This window comes from Prunus persica, chromosome G8, assembly GCF_000346465.2.
Source record: "Prunus persica cultivar Lovell chromosome G8, Prunus_persica_NCBIv2, whole genome shotgun sequence".
In the NCBI taxonomy this organism is placed as follows: domain Eukaryota; kingdom Viridiplantae; phylum Streptophyta; class Magnoliopsida; order Rosales; family Rosaceae; genus Prunus; species Prunus persica.
In genome coordinates this window covers 333,891-354,289 of record NC_034016.1, presented here as the reverse complement: position 1 = coordinate 354,289, position 20,399 = coordinate 333,891, and the positions used below count along the sequence as shown (strand labels likewise).

The 20,399-nt window shown below is 34.8% G+C and overlaps 1 protein-coding gene across 2 annotated transcripts; it reads right to left on the bottom strand.

Annotated features, from left to right (window-relative positions):
• LOC18768624 (nucleolar protein 10) lies at positions 1,567-14,593 on the bottom strand. 2 transcript variants are annotated; one of them, XM_020570816.1, is made up of 17 exons: positions 14,362-14,593; positions 14,083-14,262; positions 13,067-13,165; positions 12,825-12,916; positions 12,048-12,148; positions 10,705-10,795; positions 10,565-10,623; positions 10,277-10,397; positions 9,211-9,279; positions 7,620-7,672; positions 7,379-7,487; positions 7,097-7,267; positions 6,838-6,996; positions 6,235-6,330; positions 5,155-5,337; positions 3,413-3,627; positions 1,567-2,634 (listed from the first exon to the last, which is right to left on the bottom strand). In XM_020570816.1, the coding sequence occupies exons 2-17, from the start codon at positions 14,213-14,215 to the stop codon at positions 2,238-2,240; spliced, it is 2,148 nt and encodes a 715-aa protein (XP_020426405.1). In that variant the 5' UTR covers positions 14,216-14,262; positions 14,362-14,593; the 3' UTR covers positions 1,567-2,237. The 2 variants fall into 2 exon arrangements, with proteins under 2 accessions (XP_020426405.1, XP_007199102.1); XM_007199040.2 differs by having other exon boundaries at positions 14,374-14,593.

Genomic DNA, 20,399 nt, shown 5'->3' with positions numbered 1-20,399 from the left:
ATGCTATAGGACATTTTAAAATTTTAAAGAAGGAGCGTTATGTAAGTTTAAAATGTCTTCATGTTTTACCAGAAGTTTACTCCCTGCAATAAATTTAAAAAGAAAACATATATTGATTTTTTTTTTTTGTTGGAATATATATATAGATTAAAAACATAATTGAGACTTGTATGGATGCTAAAATATTCTATTTTTTGTTTATTTATACACATGTACTAAAATATTCAAAAATAACACATCCAATTCGACCAAAAAAAATAAATAAATAAACACATCCAAGAGAGAGCAAAAACAAACTCTAGCCGCACTCCCCGCTCCTTTTAACATCTTTTTCTACACCACAACCATCTTTCTTCTCTTTCAATCCAATCTCTCTCTCAAAACTCTCCCTCCAAAATTCTAACTTTCTCTCAATTTAGTACTACATGTTTTTTAGTGGATTTTGCTGTTATCTACTCAAGTGATTTTGGTCATTTTCGTCAAATAAGGGGATCTATTCACTATCATGTGAAACTAAATCATTGGATATCATAATTTCCTCATATCCGTCCAATGTTTCACAATAATTGGTGGCATTGCTTTGAGTGGTAGTGGTAGTTTTCATTATTTAGGCTTGTGATTTATTTTAGAATTTTGGTTGTCTTGAGGTATGTGTCCTTTGCTTGAGATAAACCTTCGAACTTTGTAATTGTCATCTAATATTATTCAATAAGTCAGGACAAGTATACGCAAACCACGAATTGTTGCAATTCAAATAAATGGAGCTAACAAGTACCAAACCAAACCCCTCGGCACATCTAAAGGCAAAGTGAGACTCGAGGCCCTCCTCATTAGTAAAGCATAGTCTAGAGTCCAATAGCACTCATTATCTTTATACGTATTAGAATGAAGATATTTAATAAAAGACCAATTGGTAAATGGACGGAGATTATCAATATCTTTCAACAAAAAATTACTACGAAGGAAAGTATTGGCATTGCAGTTCAAAAAAGGAGAATGTGATGGTTCCCTGTGATTTTCAATAAGGTCGGTTAGTGTTTTACATGAACTTTACAGCACTACAGGCAACCAATTAGAAAGTGACTCGTTCAATCAACACAATGGGAATGAGGCTGAGTTGCAACAAGTTTAGATGGTTATGTAGCACCCAACCTCTCAAACCAACCACAGCCTCCTTTGATCAAATGCCTTGGCCTAAGACTCCTCCAAACTCCTTAATTCAATTCAACCATGAAAATATTTGGACAAATTCAACGGTGTAATTGAATAATAATAAATACAATCTATTGGGAAATTAATACAAAAAGTATTCACTGGTCAAACCCAGGGGTCAAAAAAGGACCAATCGAAGCTTCTAGTTGCTAATTCTAATTGCGTTAGCGGCTCAATAGGATTTTTAAAAGCTGAAAAGGAATTGTAAACTCTGGAAGTCTATTTTGGATCAATATTCAATAGCAGTTGCTAATACATCTATACGTGTTGTCAACATTTCTAAATGGCAGCCTATGCAATTTCCGAAGGTCTTGTGACATTTTCCAGATAAAAGGGCATATTGGATTTTACATATATAAAATATGAGTATTTTCTATTCCCCTTCTTTTTTTTCAATCTGGTTCATGCTTAGTTAAAACAATCCTAGCTCATACTCGTAGCTTATGGATAGGAAAATCCTAAACTAGCCTTAATAGCACACCGACACACACAATACAACAAAATAATAAATAACATGTACAGTACATATTGCACACATGCTACGACAGACCTAATAAATAAAGATCCACAAATTCACATGCGCTTTCGGGTGGGGAGGGTTTGGAATTTGAAAATATAGAGACGTTGCTTTAAGCTCATCCTCCTGATCACTTCCTCCACCTGGAGAATGCGGCCGCTTGCTAAACAAACAAGTATAGCCGCGCCTTGGCGCATCGAGTCTGATAGTCATAGTTGCATAACTCCCAAGTATGTAGAAATGATATATAGAATAGAACTACAACCCAATTCCAAGTTTTGGCTAACTTCTACCAGTTATACTATTTTGAATACGTTTAAGTTGATAATATAAGTACAATAATTCCAATATACAGCTTCATTTCCTCTGTTGTACCTCATTGGAGATTTCCCTACCCTTGATTTACTATATCAGCAGCAAAATGATACCGTCACTCTGTATAAAGGCTGGTTAAAGAACGACAACATGGCGCATGCATACACAAATTGATAAATAAATTGGAAATAATTTACCACCCACCACTTCTACCTCTCCCGCGATGCCCTCCTCTCCCTCGGCTGCCTCTCCCTCCTCCTCTGCCTCCTCTACCTCCCCTGCCTCCTCTCCCACGACTTCCAAATCCGTTACTATTTGGTTTTAGTCCCAATGATTGAACTCCCCTCCTCTTTCCACGCTGTGCTTCTCCATCCTCCTCGTCCTCTTTGTACTTGGCTGAGCTTCTAGCTCTAAAGGAAATCTCACGTGAACCTCCGGGTCCCAGCTTAACATCACTTGGGATAGCAGAAACCCGCCGATCATCTCTGAGAGCTGCTACCCTCTCACCCAATGGAAGTAATTCCTCCTTTGCAAATGACTCATGATTTAAGAATGCTTCTGCATGCCGCTCATCCTTCACTTCATACAATCTAACAGAATTTCAGGAAACAGATATTTAGTAACTCAGATTTAGAGTTTTAACCTCCAACAGACATTTCAAGATTCGAATCAAAACTCCATACATAATAAATACACAGAATTACATAGCAACAGTTCAGGGGAAAGAAAATAGACAAATCAGGTTTGGGTTAAAATCACCAAATCTAGCAAAAGTTGCTCATGTCTGACAGATCCAATTATTGATCAGAGTGAATTATGCACCTTCCTCGAGGGACCCAAATCCATTAAACTGGACCAATGATGGTTCGCTCTTGTTAAAAAAAAGAAAAAAATTATGCTAACCTTCTAAGATTTTATTCAAAATGCCCAGACATCACTTATGTTTTCAATATTCTATTTTCAGGAATTATACTGACCTCTCATAGAGAATACAATTTTCTTTGATACAGTTCTGCATCGTCCTATGTTCACATGTTTTGTCTTTTAGACTCCTCCATTCGTAACTGAACTCAAAATGTTTATCAGGCAAACCAATAATTTCAATCTTGTTGTCATAGACACTTGGAAAACTTCTACAGATCAACTGATATTTCTACCCCAAAAGCATGATTGAAACCCACTCTTGAAATGAAATCTCCCCCAATGCTATCATGTATTGTGAAATATCCTTAGACGGGACAGGATAGTATAACTTCTAAACATAAGCGGGAGATCCCTAGACTTCCACGAAACTCAGGGACATGGATGCAATGTAACAAATAAATAAACAGGAGAACAAGGGTCTATGAAGGAAACAGAAATCTTCACCTTGGAGTTCGTCCTTTCTTTCTCATTTTACTCTTTTCATTGCCAGGTTCATCCTCTGATGACAAAGATGATGCGGAGGCATCAGAATCACTTAAGTTCTGATCTTCATCCTCCATGGCAGGTTTGAAATGTTCCTCCACCAATGATGGTTGCTTCTTAGAAGGCATAGGGTGTAAAGCCACATACTCTTGCGAGAGCTCATCAATTTGATAATCCTGAACACAAATTACAAAAACGAACACATTATAAAATATAAAAAAATTGTTTAACAAAAAAGAAGAAGAAAGAATATGTAGTACACGATTTGGCCCTGACTTCTCATTATTTGTATATTTATTTTCATTTTGTAGGAAATTGATAAGATGTTATAAACAGAAATGGAACTAATACAGAAAATGATCCCGCAGTCCACTAAACTAAAACAGTGCAAGCAGCGGAAGCCTGAAAAACAATGAGCTAACCAGCAAAACAACCAGCCAGCAAAGCAAGCCATAATGCAAGACAACCAAACACAAAGTCGTAAGAGAGCTGCTTCCTAATCCAAATTCAGAAGGAAGAAATATAGTCTCTCACTTCAAAAGACGCGGAAGCATAAAGTCAGTCCCACAATCAGGCCATAGTCCCATAGAAGTAGTCCACTGCATCCTCTTCTTTACTATTGAAAATTTAACTGTTCCTTCCCAACCAAAAAACCCAACACAATTTGTTTTAAACACTACAAAACCTTTGTGTTCTTCCCTCCACCAAAAGTGCAAAAACCTCTCCATGAATGGTCACAAGAAGAGGAACTACCCAGATTAATCTAACTACCTAAAGAGCTTATATAACAGTCTCAACGCATAGAACTTGGAAGGAAAAATTGTGATCAATACTTTGCTTGCGCCTTTGCACATGTTGCACCAATAGCGAATAAGAGACAGATGCAAGCCCTTTTACCATTGTCGGGCTCACAAGTATTTTAACTCTCCCATGGACAACAATCCAAGCAAGAAATTTTACCTAGCAAAGCACTTTAGCCATCCATATCAGCTACGAAGGGAACTAGACAAAATGCATTATGAGACAAAAAAGTCCGACCAAAATTGGGGGAAATGGCATAATGAGGAATCTCCGACTCAAATATCCTCACAAAAAATGTAGTTGGTTGCCAATTGACCAGCAAGTCAGCCAATGCATTTTTGCACAGTCCGCACTTGAGCAGTTGTACGCTTATATTATATTTGTTAAATATATTCCACAATAATTCAAGTGTCAAACGGGTTACGCATTAATGACTTGAGGTTTACTCGGCTTGTGAGGTAACAAAATGGCACACATCCACCATTGCCATTGAAAACATTGGAAGGGATGGGAAGAACACATGGCGAGGTAGGAACAGAAATGAATCAGTCCACTGATGGGTGACCCATTCAACAACCAGAAAGGATGACAGGTTCCATCAATTCTTAAGAGTTTCGAGACCCTTAGAATCTTCTGAAAAAACACAAGAACATGAAAGTCCTGGGAACAAGGATAGGTGTGGGATGGAGATGACTGGCCATAACCGGGAGGAGACAGAGGGTAGGAAAGGGAGGCAAAGGAGGTGGAAGGGGGAGGGGAGGAGAGGGATGAAGAATTATTATGTTTATTTTTATTTTTTTGGATTAAAAATTTATAGAAAAGTATGGTGAACTACGTGAACATATTTTTGGGTTAAATTGTCACCCTTCTCTTACATGAGCCAAAGGTTCAGATTTTCATACCTTATTTTCAAACATATTTCCGAATCGCTCATCTTTGAGAATTTCACTACCAAGTGCCTTCTTTTTCTTTGATGGCTTCTTAGTCTCATTGCTATCAGCACCTTTAATTTCATTCTCTGCATCTTCATTATCAAGAATACTCTTTGCAAGAGTTCGATTGACCTTGGGCAATTTCCTCTTAATCTGCAGCAAACAAAAGTAAAACATACAAGGGATACAGGTATCATTGTTAAGTAGATAATCTGACATATACCACAAACTAAAGTCCATAGCGATATAATTCACTCTACAACCCTACAATCTACTAAAGGAGATTTGAAAACCCCAAAATTTAACAGTTGAATCCTACTTATATTGCATTGAAATACAAAAGGGTCAGTTCTCTGAAAAACTTAGAGCACCTCAGAGCAAAGGAGTATGCCCTATGTGTATCTTTAAAATTTTGTACATGAAAAAACTTAGGGATTAATTTGGATTAAAAAGTATTCAGAGACATCTTAGATGCGACGGGGATAACTAGAGTTAACAATTAAAAGAGTTGTAATTTCAAATTTTCTGGAAACTGAACCAAAAATAAAACTGAAAACGAGAGAGGATAAGGGTCAAAGGTTGCTCTGGTTGAACAGTAAAGAGATAATAACTACATATATATATATATATATATCTCAATATATATGGTGCATCGAGTATTTTTCATTAAGTGTGTTATAGAGTTGTGGATGTTAAGATCGAGTAAAAAAGAGAGAAGATATATTTATAATGTATAGGATGAAAGTGGCAGAACTCAACTCACACCTAGTCAAACGACTTTGAAGAGAATACTAGTTTTCCAACAATTATTTGAAAACCACCTCACCTCAAAATAAAGAAATATATACATATACGCATATGCAAATAATATGGAGAATTGAGGAAACTTGAACATGCAGGCTCACAATCCTCATGCACTTTATTGCAATTGCCCGAGTCATAAGAAAAAAATTTCTTATGAGCTGTACATAGTGATCAATGCAGAGTAATTGAACAAATAAATAAAAACTCTACATAAATACTGAATAATTGTAGATGAAAATAACTAACCGTAATTCGCTCTCCTCCAAGTTCTTTCTCTACCATCTCTCGTTTCTGTTGTTCTCTGTATTCAGCATAATCAAAAGGCTCTGCCAAAGCTTTTGCCTGCCAGAATGTATATACTATGAAATAAAGCAGTAAACTTACTTTGTATAATGACCAGAAGCAATAAAACAAATACCCTACTCGAGCATGGAAAACATTAGCTTTGACAATGACAATATGCATCTTTCAAGACAGACAACTTAAAAAACACATCCAAGAACTCACTAAATCCTAAAACAGCCAAAAACAAGCATTTCAAAAGAATAATTATTACCAACAAAAAATTCCACAAAAGAATACAAACAGATAAGAGTCATGAAGGGGTAAGAGAAAAGTAATTATAAAATAAAGGTAAAAGCCTAATACAGATTATTATTCTCAGTTCCCTGAAACAAATCCAACTATTCTGATCTGCCTCATGTTTTCCATATACGTCCCAAGATTTGCTTCACTCTAATTAAAGACAAAAGGGGGGGGGGCAACATACAAAGTGGATGATACAGATTATTTTGCTTCCCATGCACCCTTCATAAAAATAATCATACATACATAGGAAGGCAGCCTAACCTTTTTATACAACCGATAATCAATAAAAAACCCATGCATGTAAGCTCTGAGGAGATTGGTTCCGATGAGACCAGTCAACTTCAACCTCTCAAGGTCTTCTTTTGTCAAAAATTTGAAATCATCATAGATGGTCGTCTGTCCACCCTCCTCTAGCTCTTCCTGTAGAACGAACTCAAATATTAGCACTATAACTGAAGACCCCACACGAGATGAAACTAAATCCATATACGAAAGAAGTAAATAATATCTGAAAACCCACAGTAAGGTTTTGCAGGTAAGAACACCAACTGGGTGCAGGTCCAAGTTCAGGAATAAAATAAGATGGAATCTGACTGCAGTCTAGAGCCAGCAACATCAATCCACTCCTAGGAAATGCACATATATCATTAATTGTTCCAGCAGTTGGCTCAATGCTGGTCATGCCTTCACCCTGCAAAAAATGGAAAAATTATTTACTTATAAATACGGAATTCTAATATCCAATCATCAAAGATCCCAAAAAAAAGGGAAAAAAAAAGTCTTCTCAAATATAATGTCTTACTGTGTCAGGGTCCCATATTCTAACAATGTGATTATCAGTGGTCATTAACTTTGGCGCCTCAGAATTAAGAGTTTGATGCCACTTAATGTCTAATATCGGGCTGCCATACCTATAAACCAATGACAGTATTCACAACAACCAGTAAGTTATAAAAGGAAAAACAGACTCCCTCATTGTGCTGAACCAGAAAAATCCACATAATAAGTAAACTCACATGTAAGTTATAAGGAAGTAAACTCACATGTGATCCTTAACCTGTATAGGATGCGATGAACGCAAGTCATAGACGAGTACCTGCAAGGTCAGTGACACGATGTAAATTGACAGAGCTACATCCTTTGAGAAATATTGGGCACTGCTCTGACATATTCTTGATAGAGGCTCTCTATGACTACAACTGAAGGTGAAAGAAGAGATGGTGCCTGCCAGCCTATATTGCACGGATATGAGTACAGGATTCACAATTCAATATGATACGGTGATACGGCAGCTCTTGAAGAACTAGAATACGGATACAATTACAATTATACATGTAACATGTTAAATAACAGTAAATGACCATTATAACTCAGGAACACAAAACGAGACTCACTCCCAACAAAGATATCTACAAAAAGATTTGCAAGAGAAATTCCCTGTCGGTTCAATCTCCAAGCCCTTGAATCTGCTCTGTTTAGCCTCCACTCACAACATAATATTATTGACCAAAGAGATCCATATATCCTAGTGTTCATCCCTCTACCTTTTCTTCAGTTATAAGTTAGTGACACTATACCCCCAAATGGTTTTTTTTATCACCACATCCTCCAACAAGGCATTCAGTAATCTCCACAAAAAGACCATAAACCTGTAATCCACTGCATAACCAAATTTACCATGTAAATCACCACCTACCTGATGTTTGATCCCAGTTATCTCTTATCTTGATTACCTTATTTTAATATCAGATATCTTGCAAAACCTTTTTTCCACCTTCATTAATAACATTGTTTTTTTTATAGAAGAAAAGAAATTTATTAAGCAAAAGAAACACGGAGGTGGATAATGCATCCACAACTGAAGAGAAAAAAAAAACAGAAACAAACAAACAGCACCAACACCTCCCAAACTAACAGGGAGGAACAAAACAGAAAAACCACAAAACAACACACCTTCATTAATAACATTGTAGCCAAGGGAAAATCATCCCGCACCACGTTAAGACCATCTCTATTTGGATAAGAGACTGCACTTTCTGAAAAATAGAACAATTTCCTATAATGCACTAAGGTGCAAGTAACCGTGGGGCCTAAATATGACAATTAAAATTCCCCCCTCGTAGACATAAAGAAGACAATTCACATGACTTCTTAATAAGAGAAAAGTCTATGCAAAATTATTGATAATTTGACAAACAGTTTTGATTAGCTCCCAAGTTGGCTGGCACTTCGGTTTTTCACTTCAAAGAGTACTTGTTACTCTTCCAGGAGCCACTAGATTAATTGAGCCTGTCAAGTATATCAGATTATAACCCTCTCTGTATTCGTCATGGAAAACAAGTGGCTGTCTCAAACATTTTTATGCTTGTTAAGTGTATAATCTATGCATGCAGTATGCATATACAGATACACGGTACCTATCAAGTGTATAATCTAAAAGAATTCTCTAAAATCGAAAATCAAAATTGACGAAAACTACAACAGATATTGCATGGTTGACAACGACAAATATGGTGCCTAGTTCTGATAACACACATAACTAAAATGAGATCACAACTATATAAGTGTATATATATATACACACACACAAATTATAGGATACCTTTACTAGCGAAAAGAAAAATGACGTCATACCTTCCCTGCACTGCTTCCAACAGCCATTAAAAAACCCGTTCTTTCATCAAACTCCAATGCAGTGACCTCCTGCAAATCCAGGAGGCAGCCCGATTAAGCAAAATTGTGTCTGATTAATAGTTGAAGAGAAAAGATCATCATTCACAGGAATCCCGCATACAAATTTATTCCCCTGCCATTCATCTGTGGCTGAACTGATGAACCAGCCGGATCATTCAATCCACTTCCTTCTTTTATTTCCATTGTCAAAAAAGATAAGGAACAATTAAGACAATATCAAAAAAGAAACACGAAAACTGATGCTAAGAAGGTCATAAGGCCCTCATTTCACTGTGCTTTTGTCAAACTACCACAACAACGCTTTGTGGTGAAACATTAATTATGTAGTCTAAAGCATCTGCCGTAATTTCTCTTGGATTTGAACTAATTTTGAATTAAATTTAAAATGGAGCAATGAAGTTGATGACACTGTCTTTTTGAAATTGTGATGAATAAAAAAAAGTCTGCTGTTTCCTGGGTGAAATAGAACAAAACTGAAAGAGATACAAAACCAGTTCAAACTGATGGTCATTGGTTGGGATTGGTGAGTTTCTTTTTTTTTCAGTATAACTCTACAGTTTCAAGTAAGTCAAAATCAACAAGGTTGGTTGGTCGGGGTGAATTTCTGCCCGAACTTGTCAAACCATACTACCTAACATACCCATAGCTACCTCTTCCAAAAGCGTAGGAAAAAAATTGGCATTTGTGTCGTGACCAAATTATCCAGACAACCACAATAGACACATGCATATCCTACAGATGATCAACATAATATTTGAAAATAATTTCAACTTCAAAGGGTGATCGATTTGCAAATTAACTACATTGTGGCAACCAATTAGACTTCACCTGCAACCACAATAGACACATACATATCCTACAGGTGACCAACGTAGTATTTGAAAATAATTTGAACTTCAAAGGGTGATCGATTTGCAAATTAACTACATTGTGGCAACCAATTAGACTTCACCTGGTCTTCATTAACGAATATTTACTCAAAACAAATAGATCAAAGGACTGTTACCTGGTCAATGTCACCAGCAGGTGCGACAGCATTAATCCTACCAACCGAAGATTTTACCCTCAAGTCAAAACACTCCACAGCACCATCCTCACCACCACAAGCAACTAGACCATGAAGCTTGCTGAAATTTTAAAGGAAAAGCTTGATACGCTAAGATAATTAACCAAAATAACCATACATAAGAAAGTCCTACATATATCTGATAACTAAATAAGCCAAAGAACCTAAAATAGTTTAAAAAAATAAACAAATTTTAAATAAATAAATAAAAAAAGATCAGCAAGCAACCTCCGAGAAACGACATTTAGTGCCGTTGATTGTGTGCTCAGGGAAGAGAGAAACCGCCCCTGCAAACAAGTCAAAATTATTATCAACATACCTACGAATTAAAGCAGAATAAAAAGAAAAGTCCAGTTAAGCAATAAAACCTGTTCCAGATTAATCCTATACAATTCTGGGGAAGAGGCAGCACAAAGCAAGTCACAAGACCAGCAATCATACACAATGTCCCTTCCCATTCTGCATACACAAGTTCAATAAACTCATTGCAGAAAGCATATCAAACTTATTCAAGCTACAACCCATGCAGTATACAAGTATTAAACTAAATTACATATATTATACTATCTTTGATTATTTTTAAAATGATAAACATAATTTTAATTGTGAATAAATTATGAAGTTACATTATAAAGTAATAGAAATAAATTTCCAAAATGTAGGGATAAAAAGTTTAATTCACGTACATCGAAAAAGAGGGCTCAAACAAAAGCAAGTAACTCTGGTAAATGCTAGATGTGCTAAACTTTAGTTCTAAAGTAATGTAGTTGCTCAAGTATTCATTAATGTATTGGTGCCACATAGTTTTTGAAAACAATTTAATGAAACTCAACATGGGTAACATGCCACGTAGTTTTTGAAAACAATTTAATGAAACTCAACATGGGTAACATTAAAGGGAAAAAATAAGTACGATTTGATTAGAGAGAGAGAGTCACCAACTCCTCAAGAAAAAAAAAAGAAAAAAAATTCAGAAAAGAGACATAGAGCCCTCCATTTTATGTATTTATGTACGTACCTTTCCCCATTTCTAAGAAGTTGGTAGTTCTTTAATGGGTTGGTGATTCTATCAACTCATTCAATGATAGAGATGGTGCTAACATGACACCCAAAAAGGGAGAAGATTCTGAATTATTGCCGGCCCATTTTTAAATAATAAACGTGTGAAAACAACATCATTTCATATTTTTACTGATCCAATAAAGGCCACTGTCATTTTGTGGTGTATATGTAGAAGGATTCAAAAATACAATTACACACACAGGCAAACACACACAAACTCCCCTTTAATATACATCCACACACACATGCATAAAGCTACTCATTCTGTATCTGTTTTTCCCTCTTGTTTTGTCTTTGTTTTTATAGGATTATGAATCCAAGACAACAGAAGGAATTAAGAAACAAAGCAGTCCAACCTGGGAAAAACAAACAGAAAATAAGCTCTCCCAAAACCCTGATGACACGAAAACCCAAAGAGATGGCCAAAAACAAATCCTCTCCAACAAATAAACCCCTCATCGCCCCTCACATCCTCAAATATCCTATCCAAACAGCCCAATAATACATAACAGCCAAAAGAAACAGAAATAGAAAAGAATAACCACAATGCACAATGAAACATAGAGTTCAAAGTTTATAAAGCAAACACATGGTTTAAACACTATTTCCATTCATGAGCCATTGACATAAACAAAGTATAAAGAGTAACCTTGGAATTCGCACACTGTAATGTTTTCCATATTTTGCATGTAGATAAACAGAGCGATCAGCACATAAAAATGCAAGCTTTGAATAATCATCAGCCAAAACCTGAATGAGTAATGAAAAGTTGAGTCAGTAATATTTAAAGTTCCATGAGAACATATTGAGAATACAGCATGACATTCGTACCATTAAGTAGCGAACATGAAACGATGATATCCAAATCATAATATGGGCATTTAACTTATAAACAACCTACAAAACTTGAATGAGTATTCAAGTTTTGGATTTCGGAAGGAGAAAACAGTACCATTCAGAAGGAAACTATACTTGACCAAGGGAGAAAAAATGGTGCACTTGTAAGATCAAATTGTTGGGTCTCAGCCCAAGTGGTGCTCTTCAGTTGCTTGATAAATAAAAAAATCCAATTGCATTTTCTTTGCTATTTAACAAAAATAAAACTCTTGTAAGTTTTTAACTATTAAACATTTTTTCGATTTCATTATATTCCTTAGAAATGCTCTCATCCATACTCTACAAGAATAACTAACTGAAATTGCAAGAGCTAAGGTAAGTGAAAAAGACAAAAGAAGCAATTGCAAGCAAGAGTGTACATAAATAATTGTTACTGAAAATCCAAAAACATGAAAAATATTTAGAGAGGAGCCACTGCACCGATAAAATAACTGAAAAAACCGGCAGATGCTGAACACAAATCAGCCATGGACCATGAATAAATATTTCAAATATCATGTTACATCAGAAATGAGTGAAACTAAACTACCTCAAAATCAATTATCTCTGAATCCAAGTGCCTTTCAAACTTGAGTGAAAGTTCCCTCAGCTCATATACTTTGACTTGTGGTGGGTAAATACCTGAATTTCAATAGTAAAAATCACAATTGGTACAAGTTCAAATGTTTTACTCCAAACGCGTACACACGCAACACACAAATAGACATTTTATGTAGAATTCCCTTTTTATTGTGAAAATAAAACACAACATAGAGTAAAGCTTAAAGGCACCTGCAGCAATAAGGAACTCCCCATCAGGAGTTGCCTTGATTTTAGTAGTTGCAGTTTCAAATCTCAAGTCCTGGATCAAGTCTACCCTTTGCATATAATCTGACAAACACACAATGAAGAAAGATCTCCCATTAGATGAAATTAATGCCAAAAAGTTTTGTGTCAGCTTGAGATGATTTTGAAAACATATTTCCATCTCAGACTAATTCTCAAATGATCATAGTCCATAGAAATTAATCATATGTTATGATGCCTTCCCTTTAAATAAATTTGATTGGGAAAGTAGACTTCAGAACTCAAGCACATTTGTGTTAAACTTATATTTTTATTTTTATTATTTATTTTTTTGTGGAGTCCAAAACTCTGATATCATTGAGTGAATGAAATAAGAGAAATAAATGCCCAACGAAGGATTGTATTCCTCCCTCTACTACAGGTGAACATGGTTTGCTTCAGCAGATTTTCACTTTAAACCTACACTTCCAGAATTTTACACGAACACCGTCCAGGGTTTTAAAGTGGTTGCAAATTAAACCTTATTGAGAAATTGACGTGAAGTATGCAAACATAATCCCAGTCGTGCATAACCAAAAATAATAGTTTATTTAACACATGATCTTTCTATAAGAATATTTAGCGGAGAGTCAATTCTCAATATAAAATTAGAATGTAAATGATTAAAGCTGATGATTTTTAATTGTTCAACTTCAACCTATAAAGAACGTATAATATTACAAAGAAAAAATTAAAACAAGCATTATACTGCTCTATAGCATGCAATTTATCCTAACAGATTCCAACATAATGATTAGCACCCTAGAATGAGAAAAATCAACGTATTGATATTCGTCTATGTTTTCAGTGAAAGTCCTCAAAATCAGCAATAAATTTACATGAAGTTATCTAAACTCTAAAGTCGACAAAATCATAAACAGAATAACAAAAGGTATCTCCATTAAAACAAAATTAACTGACTGGAAAAAAATCAAATCAGAAGAAGAAGAAGAGGGGTATACTTTGGTCTTTGCGAAGTGCTCGCCGCTTCTTAGGGTCAAGCCAGGTGGCGAGAGAACGTTGCTGGGAAGCAACGCTGTACATCTTGACACCATTGATGGAGGTCGACTTGAGTTTGCCTCCATCGTATGCCATGGAGCCACTAACTCAAAGGTTAGAGAGAGAGAGAGAGAGAGCTGCGCCTGTTTGTCAGAGTTGGAAAGCTTAGGCATAAACATAAATAATAATAAAAATTAGATGCAAATAAAAACCATTTAAACAAATTTGCTTCTAATATATACACCGGGACTAACAAAGAAGAGAGAAGTTGTTTGGCAGTGGCGTCGGAATAGAAAGTTTTGAGAGCTCAGAGAGGAGGTTAGTGATTCCGGCGACGACTTGTTCTCTGGCTTCGTGGTGGTGGCGGAGGGGAAGGGAGAGAGGAATGCAGAGGGAGGAGGGGGCCTGTGCGATGGGGAAATGGGTTTAACTTAAACCTCGTCCAGTGATTAGATGTTGGAAGGTACATGCTATTTCATCCAGAAACTACTGGTATGGTGACGCGTGTAACTTTTATTACAAATGGTACTTAGAGCAAGTCCACCCCAAAAGGCCAAGGCAAGGCAAAGGCAAGACAAATACAAGACAAGGACTACCACTTTTCACGTTACAAATGATACTTAGAGCAAGTCCACCCCAAAAGTTTTAGGCAAGGCAAAGGTAAGGCAAGGGCTGTGAATAGTGTCAGCCTTGCCTTTTTTAGTTCCACCCCAAATGACAAGGGTAAGGGAAATTACTATTTATTTTAATTTATTTATATTTTATATAATTAATTTTGGTATGAGAAGTGAAAAATAAGATTATGTATTTATATATAAAAAATTTCTGAAATTTTTTAAAAATAGGACTATGTTTTTTTTAGAAAAAAATTTAGTTGCTGATGTCATCAATGACGTCAACAAACCCAGGCAAGATTTGCCTTTGGGCCTGCCCAGGCTTGTGGCTCCCATCAATTGCCTGGTCTTGCCTTTGTGCGCTAGAGACAAAAGCTGGGCCTAGGCCCCTTCTTACCCGGGCAAGCCAGCAGCGCTGGACATGCTCTTAGGCTTTGGTTCAGAATAATATCATTCACAAAAATAAACATATATAATCCCGGTTCAGTTTTCGGCCCCATTTTGACTTTTTTAGTGGATGAAGTTTTTATTTTACTAGCAAAGGTGCGAGCACGATGCTGCGGATATAAGTTACAGAATAAAGACTAATAACATGTTTTATATGTTGCTTGTCATCTTAAAATATTGATCATATTTTGGAAAAACTGAAAACTCACAACAACAAATTAAATAAGGGATATAATTAACTGCAATCATTTTCACTAAAGGTTTGGCAAAATCTGGGAATTAGGAGATTTCAGTTGACAAAAGTCTCTCTTCCAAAAGCATAAGCAAATATCATAACAAAATCATTTTGCATTCAAAAAGGATGGAAGCAGTTTCATAATATCATAAAAATCAAAAGGGGAATTTAATAATTTATCAATTGTTACAATGGTTTTCTTGGTCACATGTTGCACTTCTAGCGAAGTGTAGAATTGGGACAAAAAACTTTGAAAAATTAGATAGAATCTTTAAGAAATGGTAACACAACATGGTGTACAAACTTTATAGATGCAAAAATCATTTTGATGCAAAATTAGCTCACTCTTTTGCACTCTTAAAAGAACCGAACCTCCAGTTTCTTCATCTCCATTTATCTAATTAGTATATGTGCAGACAATATAGATCAAACTCTATTAGATGACCTACAGATATATATATATATATATATATATATATATATATACTCATTCATCACATAGCTGTCATGCAATATGAAACAATGGTAGTACACACAAAGAGAAAGTCATCATCTTTTTCCCTTCAATCAGTTACGCATTGTCACTCTCTCCCCATGTTGGGAGTTCTCAAGTATCTAATTACCAAAACACTTAAAGGATTCACCAACATGCTCATATATTGTAATCATTTAAACCTATCATTACAACAACAAATTAACAACCCATTACAGCAGCAAAATCATTACAGAATCAATTTGAGCAAGGAATGAAAGGATTCAACAGCATATTCAGAAATCCATCAGCAAGTCATTAATCTATTAAAAAGTTGAGGGGATGTAAACAGTGCTATTATGAGTTTGGCCTATTTATATATACATTGAGATGTAAACAGTGTCATCATGAGTTTGGCAAGCTTATGTTGCAAAACATAAACTAACATCATGTTTTATATACTGCTTGTTATATTAAAATATTGTGCATATTTTAATATATCAAGCAGCTATTAAAACATCAAAATATGAGCAGCCTTAAGTTGCGTATTGTTAAAAAAAAAACTTGTACATGCTTTTATCTATATTTTAATGGGTGGTGGACATGGATTTTTCTTCTTTGATGTTTTTGGTAAAGGGCTTTTGTTGTTGCTGCATTTGTTGTTTGGTTGGCTGATGCCCTTTTTTCTCTTTTTCAGAGGTTTTAGCTCTGTTGGCATAAAGTCAAAAAATAGCAAGTATTAATTATTATGATAGAATTAAGTTTAATAGGTAAACATGAGAAATAACAATGAAATATTTTGTGTGTAATGTGTGTGTCAGCGAGATGAATGAATTGAAAAGGAAAGAGCACAAACTTTGATGTCGGAGTAGGAGAGGCGATTTCGAAACTGCCTTGGACTATATTTTCTTCTTCAAACTGATAATTGGTAAATTGTCAGAATCTGAGACGTTTTCTTCTCTGGTTTGCACAGTAACTGTTTTCTCATATTTGTTTTCAGCTTCAACATCACTTAGAAAGATTTTGTCAAAATCTGGGTATGTTGCTGCAAAAATTGAATGAATAGGATATGTGCATAAATGAATGAGTAAATCTTTAGGATGCGCAAAAATTGAATGAATAGGATGTTGGATCATCTATATCAACAATTTGGCCATCACCGATGCGCAAAATCCAATATGCAAAATCACTTATTTTCTGTTTTTCTTCGGTGCTTAATCCATTTTTTTGACAACCTCATATTTTCTTTTAAATGAAATATTTTTAAAAAAAACCATAAATAGGAACTGTTAAGAAAGGCATTTATTATTTATTCTCTTGTTCCTCTTGGAATAACTGGTAATATTTGTCTAAAATCACCGCCTAACAAAAAAAAGCTTGTCACCAAATAGAGCATTTCCATTTGAATTGTTCAAATGCGATAAAACATCAAAAAGTAATTTGTCTGATGCTTCAAAACAATGTTTATGATTCATTGGATAACGGAAAACAATTAATTTCTACTAATTTATTACAACCAAGAAACTCACCCCTTGCTTAACAAAACCAAAAGCAAGAACCTAACAGTTTGATCTGAACCAGCAAAATACCACCTACAAAACATCAAAAGAAGACATGGTTAATAAAGAAAAAAGAGAAAAACGATGAGAAAACTGAAAAAAGAAGAAGCACTTCTTCATATATCTATCTAAAGTGAAAACATCAGATGCATCTAAAGCCAAAACATCAGTTTAAATGCGTGACCATCGCAAGGCAAATTTGGAAAAAAGGTATTAGGCACAAAAGTAGTTTTCATATTTTTAATTGACTGAAAACAAATGCTCAGTTACACTCAAATCATTCTTGTACTCCATATTGATAAGTTATGCCGTCAAGAAGGATTTTCTTGACATGAGTGTTCTTCTCAAATAAGCACTCAAGCTTGGTTGACGGCAGAGGAGAGGTTCAATGATTTCCTAATCAAAGCTATGATGAGTTATGTCGAAGATGGTGTGCAAGGCAACTTTGTCTTACACAGACACACACACGCACACATACACAGAGTTCTAAGGATTCCAAAACATTCTCAATCAAAGCTATATTATCTCATCATAATCTTTACAAAATAATGTACTGTAAGACAATTATGATGTTTATATTATATGTTTCTATGCTTGATTGATTTTTGTTGATAAAAATTGTTTTTTCAATTCGAAATTTGCTCCATTGAAGGCAAAAGCCCCTTCGTTACATGTAAATTTTTCATCTTAAAACGCTTTTTGTAAACACGGTGTCAGCTAAGAAGATTATAAACAAACAAACAACCCTAATATCTCTAACATGAAATTATCAAATCAATATATATTACACAAAATTAACATAAAAACATATGAACGTACAAAAACAGAAAATTAAAAAAACAAACATTAACAACAATAGATCATCACACAATTCAGAATAACCCCAACAATAGTTGATCAATTGATTATTTTTGTCCGACGAAAGCAAGTGTTTCTAAAACAGGAATAAGAATATAAAAGTTTTTGAATGCTAGATTCCCATTTTTACTTTTTCTTCCCTTTCCTCTGTTTTTCCACAAAGCACACGAATATTATTAGGCATTCATTCCTATCATTCATCATAGATCACAACTAAACAACGCCTTTGAAACGCCGACAAAATTTAGAAAATAAAAGAAAACAAAAGCCAAACATACAAAAAAGTTCACAAATTCGATCACAAAAGAAGCATAAAATATCTAGCACTAATAAACAGGATGACAGAAACGAATCTAAATTCTGATAAAAATGATCATGTCCTATAGTTATGGAAAAAATCTCATAAAACACAACACTCTAATCATTTCTTTTGCTTAAAGATGAAAATAGAAAAAAGAAGAAAAAATCATTCTCACCTTTCCATTTCCTATATTATTCATTTTCGGTTTTGAAAAAGCTGAGAATCCCATTGCTCAATCAGTGGTTAAAAATAAGGAAATTAAGGAAAAAAGAAAGAAAGGAAAAGATGGAATGTAAAGATAAGTAGTGTGTTAAAAGAAGAAGACAAATAAAAAGTCTCGAGACTCGCACGTATTGCATTTAGAATTTCCTTCTCCCACCATCAATGTCAAGAAAATATTGGAACAACAAAATTGGAAATCAGGTTTCCTTAAATGAATAAAACTTCCTTTGAGTAAGTTTGACTCATTTGAGGAAATTACCCAGAATGCCTAAGAATGATGTTCTGGACCACATATCCAAGATTAATTTGTCACGAATAACAATCTAATGGCAGAAGACTAAAATGCAAAAAAAAATTATCAACTGAATCAACCTAAGCTGATGAGAAGTGAATCCACTCAGACTAAGAGCAGGACACATCATAAAGAAAATGGTTTATAACTGTTGTTGGGAGTCATTCGAGTTTCCCTGAAATTGGAGTTTCCTATTACTATTTCTCAAAAACCTAACACGGCCCACTAATATTCGTGCTTGTGCCGTCCTAGGCTGGCCCATCTAGTATGACACCTCTAGTTCGAAGAAAAACACTGCAAAAGCACATGAAGAGGGTTGTTTAAATGATCCTAGATGCATTTGAAACAAGAGTATACGATCAAAAGTTACCTATGCGAAAGTCACCCTAAACAATCAAGATTTTTTAATATTTTTCAATTCCATTTTTCTGGTTTTCCCTTTTTTTCCCTTTAAACAGAGATCAAAATTTCATACTCTAATTCAATAATTGAGTTTTCTCAAAGTCTCATCTAACAATCTAAAGATCAAGCTCTAATTTTGTACTAAACATATATGTCTGAAAATGAATCCAAAAGATCAATCAAATGAAACCAAAGGCAGTTTATAACCATTCCATGTGTTTTTTCATCTTAAAAAATAAAAAAATTTAAAAAGCTTCAACACACGAAAGGGCATTAATATATAATCAAAAGCAACATCATGTTGTTATCACTCTTATCAACAACCCCTCCAAATACATCATATCTTCTATAAACTAAAAGGAAAGAGTCAAAAATATTAATATGTATCTAAGCATAGATCATATATGAAACAACTTGTCATTGGTTCAAACCACATAAGAATTACTTGGCTTTATTTACAACTATACAATCGTAGCAATTAGTTCAAATTTATCCCAACCAATTGTCAATTGATATCATTAGCTGTTGGAAATTAGGAATGTTATTAAATTGTTATTTAGTTTCCTTTTATTAGTTGATTGTAATTGATTTGGAGTAGTCTCCAAGTAACCTAGTTTTCCTAGTTAAGCTTGTAATATCTCTATAAATACTTAGCCTTTTGGCTCTATCAATAACAACTGAGAATTATTCTTCTTAACAAAATCTCTAATTTCACATGGTATCAGAGCACTGATTCTAGGGCGTCTCTTGAAACTTTTTTACAAACCTTATTTTCTTCACAATCCGATGTTTCACAACCCTAGTTGCTAATCTTTGAAATCTTTTGCCAAATTGAGAGTCGTTGGCGCTTTTCATCCCTCACCCATGATGGGTATTCA

Excerpts from the sequence above, each read along its gene's own strand:
- LOC18768624 (XM_020570816.1), bottom strand. The coding sequence starts at position 14,215 with ATGGCATACGATGGAGGCAAACTCAAGTCGACCTCCATCAATGGTGTC. Across the intron at positions 10,624-10,704 it reads ATAGGATTAATCTGGAACAG|GGGCGGTTTCTCTCTTCCCT; the intron begins GTTTTATTGCTT and ends ACTTGTTTGCAG. Across the intron at positions 2,635-3,412 it reads AAGAAAGGACGAACTCCAAG|ATTGTATGAAGTGAAGGATG; the intron begins GTGAAGATTTCT and ends AAATTCTGTTAG.